This window comes from Haematobia irritans, chromosome 4, assembly GCF_050003625.1.
Source record: "Haematobia irritans isolate KBUSLIRL chromosome 4, ASM5000362v1, whole genome shotgun sequence".
NCBI classification, from domain to species: Eukaryota; Metazoa; Arthropoda; class Insecta; order Diptera; family Muscidae; genus Haematobia; species Haematobia irritans.
In genome coordinates, this window is record NC_134400.1 from 19,449,500 (window position 1) to 19,463,889 (window position 14,390).

The 14,390-nt window shown below is 28.3% G+C and overlaps 1 protein-coding gene across 6 annotated transcripts; it reads left to right on the forward strand.

The window, feature by feature from the left end:
- Nucleotides 1-5,226: 5,226 nt before the first annotated feature.
- LOC142234915 (cationic amino acid transporter 4) lies at nucleotides 5,227-10,799 on the forward strand. 6 transcript variants are annotated; one of them, XM_075306125.1, is made up of 3 exons: nucleotides 5,227-5,342; nucleotides 8,274-8,598; nucleotides 8,664-10,799. In XM_075306125.1, exons 2-3 carry the CDS (start codon nucleotides 8,448-8,450, stop codon nucleotides 10,481-10,483), a joined length of 1,971 nt encoding a protein of 656 aa, XP_075162240.1. In that variant the 5' UTR covers nucleotides 5,227-5,342; nucleotides 8,274-8,447; the 3' UTR covers nucleotides 10,484-10,799. The 6 variants fall into 6 exon arrangements, with proteins under 6 accessions (XP_075162240.1, XP_075162238.1, XP_075162239.1 ...); XM_075306123.1 differs by having other exon boundaries at nucleotides 5,236-5,464; XM_075306124.1 differs by having other exon boundaries at nucleotides 5,236-5,464; nucleotides 8,302-8,598.
- Nucleotides 10,800-14,390: the final 3,591 nt, after the last annotated feature.

A 14,390-nucleotide genomic window follows, 5' to 3' on the forward strand; every position in this document is an offset into this window, starting at 1 on the left:
AGCCAAATCTGGAGATCGGTTTATATGGAGTCTATATATAATTATGGACCGATGTGGACCAATTTTTGCATGGTTGTTAGAGACCATATACCAACACCATATACCAAATTTCAGCCGGATCGGATGAAATATGCTTTATATGGGGCTATACGTAAAAGTGGACCGATATGGCCCATTTTCAATACCATCCGACCTACATCGATAACAACTACTTGTGCCAAGTTTCAAGTCGATAGCTTGTTTCGTTCGGAAGTTAGAGTGATTTCAACAGACGGACGGACGGACATGCTTAGATCGACTCAGAATTTCACCACGACCCAGAATATATATACTTTATGGGGTCTTAGAGCAATATTTCGATGTGTTACAAACGGAATGACAAAGTTAATATACCCCCATCCTATGATGGAGGGTATAGAAAAAACAAGTGAAAATGTTTTACGATTGCAATTTACCAATCGAAAAAATTATCGATCAAAAAAAAACTCGATATCGACTCCCGTGATCCCAAAAATTTAGATTTCGATCAAAAGTTTCGATATCGAATGCCGTGATTGGCCCCCTGATTTAGCTCCCAGTGACTTTTACTTGTTCTCAAATCTAAAAAAAAATCCTTGCTGGCAAGCGTTTTACCTCAATTGAAGATGCAATTACAGTTGTAAACCACTATTTTGAAGACCATGAGGAAAACAATTTTAATCAAGGGATAGAATTGCTAGAAAAGCGTTGGACTAAGTGTATTGAAGTTTCAGGAGATTATATTGAAAAATAAAAATATTTTTGAAAAACTAACTATTCTCTTTCATTGATAGGCTAAGAAGTTTCCGAACCGCCCTCGTAGTGCCGGTCACCTTGGCGCAATGTTTAACATGCCTGCCATACAAAAGGTTATTGGTTCAATTCTAGTTTCGATCAAACACCAAAATGTTGAAGCAGTCAGTAATGCTGGTCACATTTCAAAGCTGTTTCAAAGCTTCTCTGAGTGGTTTCAAAGTAAAGCAATCTTAGTTTACCTAACATAACGAACTGTCACTATACAAGTACCTAACGTAACCGGCCTTTAGTCTGACGAATTTAAATCTTTGTGGAGATTTTGGCGCTCTGTAATAAGAGAGAAGTTTACCACTGTTGTAACCCAATGGACTGAATAGGTTGACTGAGCCTAAATTAAGAAGCTGCCACTATATCCAACATAACCTAACCGTATTATTGAGTGGTATTGGCACTCTGTAATAAGAGATAAGTTCACCACTGTGATAATGCAATGAACTGAAATGAGCCTATAATACTGAAATGCCACTATACATACCTAAACTACCCTAAGTGGTATCTCACTCTGTATGGCATATGGTATGAAACCAGGACCATTATCATTGATTTGATAATAAAATCGCTCTACAATCATTCCATTATGGTTGGCCCACCCTTTTTATACGTACCTTAGAATATTAATATTTACTATATAAATATACACATATATGTATATATATATAGGTATTTTAAAATACAAACAAGATACATTTTATCTTTTGAATTCAGCATAAATATTTTAATTATTTGTATGGTGGCTGGGGGTGTATGTATATACATTGCAAGGCTCTTTTTTGCGCTGATAAGTGCGAAACTTTCTCTTCCCATCTCGCAATGTTGTAGGTATATACATATGTATAAATCGCATATATTTCTCGAAGGTTTTTACGTTTCTCCAATCCACCACAACCATCCAGCACAGCACATCTTACGTATTACCTCGAACCAGAGATAAGGTGTATGGTTCTTTGGTTTCCAAGACGGGGAAAAACAATGTACGATGATTCATTTAACTTTTTGAACGAAGTTTAATAAAAAAATATATATACAGATAATTAAATAAAAAATCATCTGATTTTTCTATCGCTGATGGTCCCGTACATTCGAGTGACTAAAATATATAATGGGAAAGGGATGATGTTGGACATTTCATATTGGGTAGAGGTTCAAAATAATTATAATAGAGGAAATAAAGGGTTCCTAACAGACATATGACATGTACACAACCGGCGAAAAATTAGTTTTGTCATGTGTTACTTATGAGATAATAATGTAAACAATTAATATAATGAAACAGTCTTACCGATATGTAAATTTTTCCTTACAGGAAATTTAATTTTAAATTTGGTCCGATGGTCGGACCAAATGGAATTTGGTTGATTTTGTTCCATTTTCGTCAAATCGGTAATTTTTAAATAAAATCTTGCGATAACTTTCTATAGAAATAAAATTTTGACAAAAGTTTCTATAGAAATAAAATTTTAGCAAAATTTTCCATAGAAATAAAATTTTGACAAAATTTTCTATAGAAATAAAATTTTGACAAAATTTTCTTTATAGAAATGAAATTTGGACAATTTTTTCTATAGAAATAAAATTTTTCTATAGAAATTAAATTTTGGCAAAAGTTTCTATAGATTAAATTTTGGCGAAATTTTCTATAGAAATAAAATTTAGACAAATTTTTCTATAGAAATAAAATTTTGCAAAATTTTCTATGGAAATTAAATTTTGGCAAAATTTTCTATAGAAATAAAATTTTGGCAAATTTTTCTATAGAAATTAAATTTTGGCAAAATTTTCTATAGAAATAAAATTTAGACAAATTTTCTATAGAAATAAAATTTTGGCAAATTTTTCCATAGAAAAAAAATATAAGAGAATTTGAAAAAGTAAAAATATATGGGTATTTAAATTTTATTTATTACGGTACTAGCGTATATTATAACAAAACATTACATTTTTCTTTAAATAAAAAAAAATGAAATATAATCTTTTTTAGATATTATATGTGAAAATCCAGGGAAAGATATATATGGGAGCTATATCTAAATCTTAACCGGCTTGCGGAGCTTCTAAGATAAGCATATTTCATCCGATCTGGCTGAAATTTGGTACGTGGTGTTAGTATATGGGCTCTAACAACCATGCAAATTGGTCCACATCGGTCCATAATTATATATAGCCCCCATATAAACCGATGCCCAGATTTTGCTTGCGGATCCTCTAAGAGAAACAAATTTCATCCGATCTGGCTGAAATTTGATGTTAGTATATGGTCTCTAACAACCATGCAAAAATTGGACCACATCGGTCCATAATTATATATAGCCCCCCATATAAACCGATCCCCAGATTTTACCTCCGGAGCCTATTGGAGGAGCAAAACTCATCCGATCCGGTTGAAATTTGGTACGTGGATTTAGAATATGGTCCCTAACAACCGTGCAAAAAATTATCCTTATCGGTTCATAATCGTATATAGTCCCCATATAAAGCGATCCTCAAATTTGACCTACGGAGCCTCTTGGAGTAGTAAATTTCATCGGAGCCGGTTGAAATGTGGTACGGGGTCTAAGTATTTAGTCTTTAAAAACCATGCAAAAATTCCTCCATATCAGTCCAATTATATAAAGCCCCCATATAAACCGATCCCCAGATTTGACCCTCTTGGAGGAGCAAAATGCATCCGATTCGGTTGAAATTTTTACATTATGCTAGTATATGTCCGCTAACAACCATGCCAAAATTGGTCCATATCGGTCTATAGTTATATATAGCCTCCAGATAAACCTATTCCCAATCACACAAAAATTGGTCCATATCGGTTCGTAATTGTATATAGCCCCCTTATAAAGCGACACCCAGATTTCAATTCGGCTCTTTAATTACCGCTCAAAATTTCATATCCGTTGGTAATTATTTATACACTTCCCTATACAGCATATACCGGGTCAAGAACTGAATTATACACGTATTTAATCTGTCAATACCACGTATTGACTAACTTACAATTTAGAGGACGATGTTAAAAAGTTTTTAGATGGCAAAGTCATCGGCAATATTACCACAACCCAAGTAATTCGATTGTGGATGACAGTCTTAAGTAGAACTTTCTACGGAATCCATGGTAGAGGGTACATAAGATTCGACCTGGCCGAATTTACGGTCGTATATACTTGTTTCATTTTACCTTTCGCCTGGACATAGAATCGAACCGTGGACCATGCAGTTTTTATGCTGATATTGTCATCAACAGACATTTATCGCTATGGCCATCAACGCAAACCATCAAAGTTACATTTATATAGCATAGTTTGGGGCGCTCACGAGCCGATGTAAAGAAACTTTATTTAACAGAAACATACATTTAGTTGGCCACCCTGATTCGACCGAACACCATAAAGTTTTTTTACGTATATTTTTACATATATTCCAAAAATGTCTGGAAGATTCCAAAACGATGTTCGACTTTACATACTACACACAAAAAATTTTTTTTCTGATTCAATCACGAAATTAATTGATCCAATTAATTTTTAATTGAAATGTCTTCAATCACAGAAATGATAGAATCAATTAAAAAATTAATTGAAGGTCAATAAAAAAGTTAATTGCTCCAATTAAAAAATTAATTGATACTATTATTTTTGTGATTGATTTTTGTTTCAATTAAAAAATTTGTTGAATCAATTAAATTTTTAATTGAATATTTTTTAAAACTCAATTAAAATTTTAATTGGAAATTTTTTCGTGAAATTTTTTTGTGTGTACTACGATATATTAAGTTCTTACTATGAAACTTCAAAATGTGTCTTATTAAATACTTAACGTCAGAAAATAACAGTGGTTGATATAAATGAAATGGACTGTGTTTTTGGATCTACAATTATTTTTTATTGTAGAAATAAAAATTTTGTAACAAAAAATTTTTTAGTTATAAAAGTTTGAAATTTTCGAAGAAATTCAAAAATAAAACGTTTTCGGTACATGTTTTCCAAACGTTTTTATGTATATTTATGCTGTTACATGAAATTTCTGTTGCTCTATCTACAGACAAATCTCTTTGAGTGTATGTATGTACGTCGTTTCCTCTTATATTTCAAATAATATAGAAAATATGCATTCTATCGATTAATGTTTACATGATCTCCCACTGTTTTCTTGTCATATATATACACATCCTTTTTCACAATGCATGCTTTGCAACAGCTGACCCCATCACCGGGATTGGGAAATGACATAGGATGCAATACAAATTGTTCAACAAGTGAATTATGGGTAAAAATTGATATTAGATAAAGTTGTCGGTATTATGAGGAAAAGACAGGACTACGCATGTCCAGACAACATTGACATTGAATAATATGTATTTTGCAGTTCGATTGTCATCATCATCATCAGAAACTGTAGTTTCTTCGCACAACCAAATGTACAAGGACTTAGACGGCATTCAATAAGCATTAGTATTCATTTAAAGTTGTGAAAGTGTGTTTTTCATTTAAAAAAAAAATATTTAAATTGGATTAAATGTAATGTTTTGTTTGTTGGCAAACGATAAAAGTGGTTCGCAATTAAAAAAAAAACTTCTAGGATATATGTTAATAATAATAATAAAACGGAAGCAGTATATACATTCATTTGTATGCATACCGTATGAGCAAGTCTAAGAAATATTTACAAGAAATTGTTTTTTTTTTTTTTTACAATCTGTCAACAAACTCTAATTCCTAAACCTTGTTATCTGAATAAAATTCTTATCTAAATTGGGATAAAGTGATATCTGAAATAGAAAATAAATTTGAGCACTCACGAAGTATTGGTTTCTTAGCATATGCTAATATATTTTGCGTCAAACATTTAAAGCTATGGGAAAAATAATAGCACCAAAGTCCCTGCGCTATTTTCTATAGAAATACAATTTTGACAAATTTTTCTAAAGAAATAAAATTTTGACAAAATCTACTATAGACATAAAATTTTTCAAAAATTTTCTATAGAAATAAAACTTTTCAAAAATATTCTATAGAAAAAAAATTTTGACAAAAATGTTCTATAGAAATAAAATTTTGACAAAAATTTTCTATAAAAATAAAATGTTAACAAAATTGTCTATAGAAATAACATGTTGACAAAATTTTCTATAGAAATAAAATTTTGACAAAAATTGTCTATAGAAATAAAATGTTGACAGACATTTTTTATAAAAATGAAAAAAAAAAAATTAAAATTTTCTTTAGAATTAAACTTTTGATAAAATTTTCTATAGAAATACAATTTTGACAAAATTTTCTATAGAAATACAATTTTGACAAAATTTTCTATAGAAATAAAATTTTACAAAAATTTTCTATAGAAATAAAATTTTGCAAAAATTTTCTATAGAAATAAAATTTTTCTGTAGAAATAAAATTTTTCTGTAGAACTGCAATTTTTCAAAAATGTTCTATTGAAATAAAATTTTTGACAAAATTTTCTATAAAAATAAAATTTTGACAAAATTTTGTATAGAAATAAAAATTTTGTTAAAATTTTCTATAGAAATAAAATTTTGACAACAAATTTCTATAGAATTAAAATGTTGACAGAAATTTTCTATAGAAATGAAATAAAATGTTGACAAAATTTTCTATAGAAATAAAATGTTGACAAAATTTTCTATAGAAATAATAATACAATTTTGACAAAATTTTCTATAGAAATAAAATTTTGACAACAAATTTCTATAGAATTAAAATTTTGACAGAAATTTTCTATAGAAATGAAATAAAATTTTTCAAAAATTTTCTATAGAAATAAAATGTTAACAAAATTGTCTATAGAAATAAAATGTTGACAAAATTTTCTATAGAAATAAAATTTTGACAAAATTTTCTATAGAAATAAAATTTTGACAAAAATTTTCTATAGAAATAAAATGTTGACAGACATTTTTTATAAAAATGAGAAAAAAAATTAAAAATTTTCTTTAGAATTAAACTTTTGATAAAATTTTCTATAGAAATACAATTTTGACAAAATTTTCTATGGAAATAAAATTTTGCAAAAATTTTCTATAGAAATAAAATTTTGCAAAAATTTTCTATAGAAATAAAATTTTAATGTAGAAATAAAATTTTTCTGTAGAACTACAATTTTTCAAAAATTTTCTATTGAAATAAAATTTTTGACAACATTTTCTATATTGACAAAATTTTGTATAGAAATAAAAATGTTGTTAAAATTTTCTATAGAAATACAATTTTGACAACAAATTTCTATAGAATTAAAATGTTGACAGAAATTTTCTATAGAAATGAAATAAAATGTTGACAAAATTTTCTATAGAAATAAAATGTTGACAAAATTTTCTATAGAAATAGAATGTTGACAAAATTTTCTATAGAAATAAAAATAAAATTTTGACAAAATTTTCTATAGAAATAAAATTTTGACAAAAATTTTCTATAGAAATAAAATTTTGACAGAAATTTTCTATAAAAATGAAAAAAAAATTTAAAAATTTCCTTTAGAATTAAAGTTTTGATAAAATTTTCTATAGAAATAAAATTTTGACAGAAATTTTCTATAAAAATGAAAAAAAAAGTTTTAAATTTTCTTTAGAATTAAAATTTTGCAAAAATTTTCTATAGAAATAAAATTTTGCTAAAATTTTCTATAGAAATAAAATTTTGCAAAAATTTTCTATAGAAATAAAAATTTTCTGTAGAAATAAAATTTTTCTGTAGAACTACAATTTTTCAAAAATTTTCTATTGAAATAAAATGTTTGACAAAATTTTCTATAAAAATAAAATTTTGACAAAATTTTCTATAGAAATAAAAATGTTGTTAAAATTTTCTATAGAAATAAAATTTTGACAACAAATTTCTATAGAATTAAAATGTTGACAGAAATTTTCTATAGAAATGAAATAAAATGTTGACAAAATTTTCTATAGAAATAAAAATAAAATTTTGACAAAATTTTGTATAGAAATAAAATTTTGACAAAAATTTTCTATAGAAATAAAATTGTGACAGAAATTTTATATAAAAATGAAAAAAAAAAATTTAAAAATTTTCTTTAGAATTAAACTTTTGATAACATTTTCTATAGAAATACAATTTTGACAAAATTTTCTATAGAAATACAATTTTGACAAAATTTTCTATGGAAATAAAATTTTGCAAAAATTTTCTTTAGAATTAAACTTTTGCAAAAATTTTCTATAGAAATAAAATTTTGCAAAAATTTTCTATAGAAATAAAATGTTGACCAAAATTGTTATAGAAATAAAATTTAGACAAAATTTTCTATAGAAGTAAAATTTTGACAAAATTTTCTATAGAAATAAAAAAATATTTATAGAAATAAAATTTTGACAAAATTTTCTATAGAAATAAAATTTTGATAATTTTTTTTTATAATTTGACTTGGATTGGCTCATATAATATATGTGTATGCGCGAATGTATGCTACAGAATTCAACAAAAAACATTATCCCCACAGTATATGCCATGGAATTGTGGTGAATTCAATATAAACATATGGTAAACAGTTTGAAAAAAAAAAAAACAGAAAAATTCCACTAAATATAAAATACAGCAAATCGATTGATTTCTTAAGAAAAATTCAATTATAAAGAATTGATAATTATGACCGGAAAACGTGGTGGTGTAATATTGGGTCATGTCCTGTCCAATCTATGTGGTAAAATGAATAGGAAGAAATCATTGCCTAACGATGGTGTGCAACCCCCGGAAACTTTAAATCGATGTTTAAGTACTTTAGACATAACATTGTTGGGTATGTAAGCGGATATTTTCTCCCCCCCCCCCCCCATAATTTACATAATCTTTGTACTTACATAGGAATTGGTCATATGGTTGGAGCTGGCATCTATGTCCTTACCGGTACTGTAGCCAAAGAAATTGCTGGTCCTGGAATTATTTTGTCCTTTATGTTAGCTGGAGTAGTTTCAATGTTGGCTGCTATCTGTTATGCGGAATTTGGTACACGTATACCAAAAGCTGGAGCTGCCTATGTGTACACTTATATAGCGGTTGGAGAATTTTGGGCCTTCATTATCGGTTGGAACATTTGTTTGGAGCATATGCTAGGAGCTGCATCTGTGGCTAGAGCCTGGAGTGGCTATGTTGACAGTCTTCTAGATGGATGGATAAAAAACACCACTTTGGCTTTCATGGGCGATGGTGAATTGTACGAGTCAGATCTATTGGCTCAGTATCCTGATATACTTGCCTGTGTTATATGTCTCATATATTCAATCACTATGGCATTGGGTGTCAAAGTCACAGCTACCTTTAATGGTCTACTGACTCTAGTCAACATTGGTGTTATGGCCTTGGTGATTTTCGTAGGATTTTGGTATGCTGATACTAAAAATTGGTTTCAATCTGATGGTGGTTTTCTGCCCTATGGATTTGGAGGTGTTATTGCTGGGGCAGCAACATGTTTTTATGCTTTTGTAGGATTCGATTCCATAGCCACATCAGCCGAGGAAGCTAAAAACCCTTCGTCATCAGTGCCAATTGCCACCATTGTATCATTGAGTGCTGTTGCAGCCGGCTATATATTAGTGAGTGCGGCTCTTACGCTTATGATACCAACGGATGAAATTAATCCCTCTGCCTCTCTCCCTGAAGCTTTTGGCCAACTGGGACTTCCATGGGCCAAATTAATAATTACAATTGGGGCGTTATGTGGTATGACTACCACATTACTTGGCTCTCTGTTCGCTTTGCCCAGATGCATGTATGCCATGGCTAGTGATGGATTAATTTTCAGCTGTTTTGGAAAAGTTAACTCAGTCACCCAGGTGCCAGTATTGAATTTGATTTCGGGAGGAATATGTAGTGCTTTACTTGCTCTAATTTTCGATCTCAAACATTTGGTGGAATTCATGTCCATAGGAACATTGTTGGCCTATACCATAGTTGCGGCAAGTGTTATAATACTTCGATATCGGCCCATAAAACCTGAAAGTTTGATTTATGCTCCAGACTCTTCGGAAAGTGAAAATATGGACTTTGAGGCCGATAGTTTATCGGAATCGAGCACTGATACAATCTCTCAAACATGCGATTTAATAGGTGGGGCTTCTGCTGGACATTTGAAAAGTAAATATAAGTGGTTGCAGCCGTTGGTAGGCAACGCTGATGCGGATCGTGTAGTTACCACAGCAGTATTCCTATTCGGTATCTTCAGTTTCTGCATATGTGTTCAGATTAAAGTATCCTGGACAGAATCTCAGATAGATAATACATACTGGACATTTATTTTTAATGGATTCATATTGTTTCTATCTATTGCTTGTATAGCATTGATCTCGGCTTACAATCAAAATACCCAGGGTCTTACATTTAAAGTACCACTCGTACCCCTATTGCCAGCCATCAGTATCTTTGCGAATATAGCATTAATGGTCCATTTGACATTTGTCACCTGGTTACGTTTCTTCATATGGGTCTCACTGGGCATGTTAATGTACTTTGGCTATGGCATACATCATAGTAAACAGGATCCAGAGAATACAATCTATTCAATTCTAAGGACACCAACGAATATACGACGAAAGAGTGATGGCGGTGGTGGTATACATACAAATTCTATATGGCAGCGTTTCATTGGTAAAAAGAAATTAGATATGGGAGAACAACTTCGACCTTAATTTAATGAACATAATGCAATCGAATTTTTTTATTTTTTGTTTTTCTAAAAACGACATCATCTACTAATATATTCACATATATAGATGCATATATATTTGTGTGTGTACATATACTAAATATGCTGTTATCAAAAAAAATGTATACAATAAATTATATATAAAATCAATTTATAAATCTATTTACAAACTTATAATATTGTATGTGTGTAACTATTTAATTATTCATGCCGTATATGTTTATGTTAAAAAAGGATTTAGTAAATAACGAAAACGAATATACAAAATGTTATCAGAATAAAGGAATTTACAAAGAAAATATTTATCAAGTATTTAAATAAATTGCAATTCCAGAGGTGATAAACAAATATTTTAATAATCCGCATCAGAGGAGCAATAGAATTTATTTTACATTCATTTGTTTGAATTAAATTCGATATAGCAATTCAATTTTATTAGCTATCCTGCAAAAAAAAATTGGAAGTTGTTCTAAAGGCACAACTTTAAAAGTACTTTCAAAAAAAGGACTCCCACAGATGTTCTTTATTTTGACTACACAAGAAGTTCTTTTAATTCAATTTTTTTATAACCCGTTTTTTCACATTTTTAATGGGTAATAATAAGAGTAATAATTCACACAACAAATTTTTTTCTGATTCAATCACGAAACTAATTGATCCAATTAATTGAAATGTCTTCAATCACAGAAATGATAGTATCAATTAAAAAATTAATTGAAGTCAATTACAAAATTAATTGATACTATTAATTTATGCCATTGGTTTTTATTTCAATTAAAATTTGTTGAATTAAATTAAATTTTTAATTGATTTTTTTTTTAAACTCAATTAAGACTTTACTATGAAAGATTTTCCTGAAATTTTTTCCGTGTGTTAATAAAATGGAACAAATTATTTAAATTTTATCGAAAAGTATGTTAAATCCATTCCAAAAAAATATTGCGAAAATATTTGAGATCAAACGTTTCAGACAAGCGTTCACACAATTTTTTTTTCTGATTCAATCACGAAATTAATTGATCCAATTAATTTTTTTCATTGAAATGTCTCCAAACATTAAAAAAAAAAATACTTGATTAAAAAATTAATGATTTCATTACCAAATTTCAATTAATTTTTTAATTGATGTGGATTGCAAAACTTAATTAATTTTTTCATTAAAAACGTAACTATTTTCAATTACTTTCTCAACTGACTTCTGCTATGGTCATACTGGGCAAATATTTGAAAGAAATCAAAAAAGAATCCGTCGCCACAGCCAAACCAGAAAAGATATTTAGCTCATATTGGATATACATATAACATCATGGTAGGATTATTTTCCAAAAACCGTATGAAGATATTTGGAAAATGGTTCTGGAAAAATGTTTGACACTCATTTTGGTCAAATATTATGTATATATGTAATTATACTTTTTATATACTCGCATATATTTTCACATTGTCATAACTTCAATTATACTTTAGTCACGGTTAGTAGTCCATTGTAATTTACATAAATTGGCCGCTATGTGGCTTCAAATTACATAATGAAAATAAAAATAAAAATAAAATAAATAAATAAATATTTGCCTAGTGGGACCATAGCCTTAGAGTTTTAGTTTCATTAAAAAATTGATTGTTTGAAAAAAATTTTTAGTTAAAAGTTTCCATCACTTTTTTAATTGACTTACCCCCATTTTCAGGAAGCTCCGTTAGTGCTACGTTAGCTAACGAACTTTTAAACCGTTCTATGGACATGTCTGTCATCATGTCTATATATTCCATATGCCAGTTAGCAACTTAACTGCTAAAAATTTTTCAGTTAAAGTTAACCGGAGAGAAGATATTTATATTTTACTTTCTGTTAACTGGGAGTTAAAGTCTAACGGAGATACATGAAAATGGCCGTTAGTCTTCTAAGTTTGATTAAAAAGTTAGTTGTAACAATTAATTTTTTAATTAATATATAATATATATATATATATATATATATATATATATATATATATATATATATATATATATATATATATATATATATATATATATATATATATATATATATATATATATATATATATATATATATATATATATATATATATATATATATATATATATATATATATATATATATATATATATATATATATATATATATATATATATATATAAATTTCTTTAATATATAGTATATAATTTCAATCATTGACTTAATTAAATTAATATTTCTACCTTGCTTAACAATTTAATATTATCAATTAATTTTTTGAAAAAAGTGTAAACTTCAATTACCATTTTAATTGGAAATATTTTGGTGATATTTTTTCTGTGTTATAATGCATTAAAACTCATTAAAACAAATTATAAAAATTATTTATTTTGCAAAATATCACATAATTTTTTAATTCACATTAAAATCACAGAATTCGGCTCACACTTTAACCCTTGTGCACTCCTTGGGGCAATTTGACCCAACTTTGATTTTAAAACGTAATTATTATTCCTTTAGTTATTGGATATTTATCTGAAACTTTTATTTAACCATTACAGGGACGAAATGTATGTTTTTAGAAGATAATAAAAAAATTAAATATTTCCATAATTCTCCATATTTAAAAACACGATTAACACGTACTTATCCAAGGAGTGCACAAGGGTTAAGAAGTAAGTATTGCAAATTCAGTGCAATGGCTGTTGAAATGGTGGGCATCCGTCCTATGAAAAGCCCATGTTAAATTCATCGCTTCTGTGCCAATTTTGCACCACTTCCGTATCCAAAAAGAACATTTTCACTACTTTTTTTGCTAAATAGTCGTAATCGTAGTTGAATTCTATTTATTTTTATTTTAATTCAAATAATTTTAATTCATTCCAATTTTAAGTAATTATTTCTCAGCTGTACAAATAAAAACGGTCTCGTTCGCTGAAAAAATATATCCGCCTAAAAGTATGCTGTAAAAATTATTTCTTCTTATGTTTAATGCATTCATTAAACTATAAATATTTTCTTGATGAAAAGCAAACAAATATTATCCAAGTGATCCCTATAATGATACAGGGGGCTAATTACGGGATTCGATATCGAGAATTTTTGATCGAAATCTAATTTTTTTTTTTGATCATGGGAGTCGATATCCAGTTTTATTGATCGAATTTTTTTCGATTGGTAAATTGCAATGGTAAAACATTTTTCACTTATTGTTTATATCGTTTTCGCCATATAGGAGTAGGAAATATGTTAGTGTAGTAAATTTACAAATAAATAAAAAAAATGGTCATAGTCGAGAATTTATTGTTTTTTATATTCACTTGATATTAAAATCTTTTTGAATCCACACTTTTACAACTATCAGAATTATTTATTGTTCAACATATTCCTTTCTGGTGCGATACGGATGGGAACAGGGTCCTACAACTTTGTTCCAGACTGTTTCATGAGCAGTTGTCTATGGGGTAGTCCTACTACGTTCTAAGTTGTTCCAGGACGTGTCCTTTGGGATGAGTCCAAGTTGTGTCCTAAAGCGAAAATTTTCCCAGCCAATGACAAACCCATGTTAAAGTGACCGGTCCATTCCATACGCTTGGACCAGAACTGTGTCTGGTCCATACACACCAGGGACTAACCCTGTACCGGTCCTGGCGTTGATCCATTTCCCGTAGGGTATACACAGAAAAAAATTCACGAAAATTTTTCCAATTAAAATCTTAATTGAGTTTTAAAAAATATTCAATTAAAAATTTAATTGATTCAACAAATTTCTTAATTGAAACAAAAGTCAATCACAAAAATTAATAGTATCAATTAACTTTTTAATTGGATCAATTAATTTTTTTTTATATAGGCCTCTATCTATTACAGAATTATTGAATAAATAAATAAATAAATTGACTTTCAATTAATTTTT

Coding starts and splice junctions, on each gene's coding strand:
- LOC142234915 (XM_075306125.1), top strand. CDS start 8,448: ATGACCGGAAAACGTGGTGGTGTAATATTGGGTCATGTCCTGTCCAAT. Junction 8,599..8,663: donor TTTAGACATAACATTGTTGG/GTATGTAAGCGG, acceptor GTACTTACATAG/GAATTGGTCATATGGTTGGA.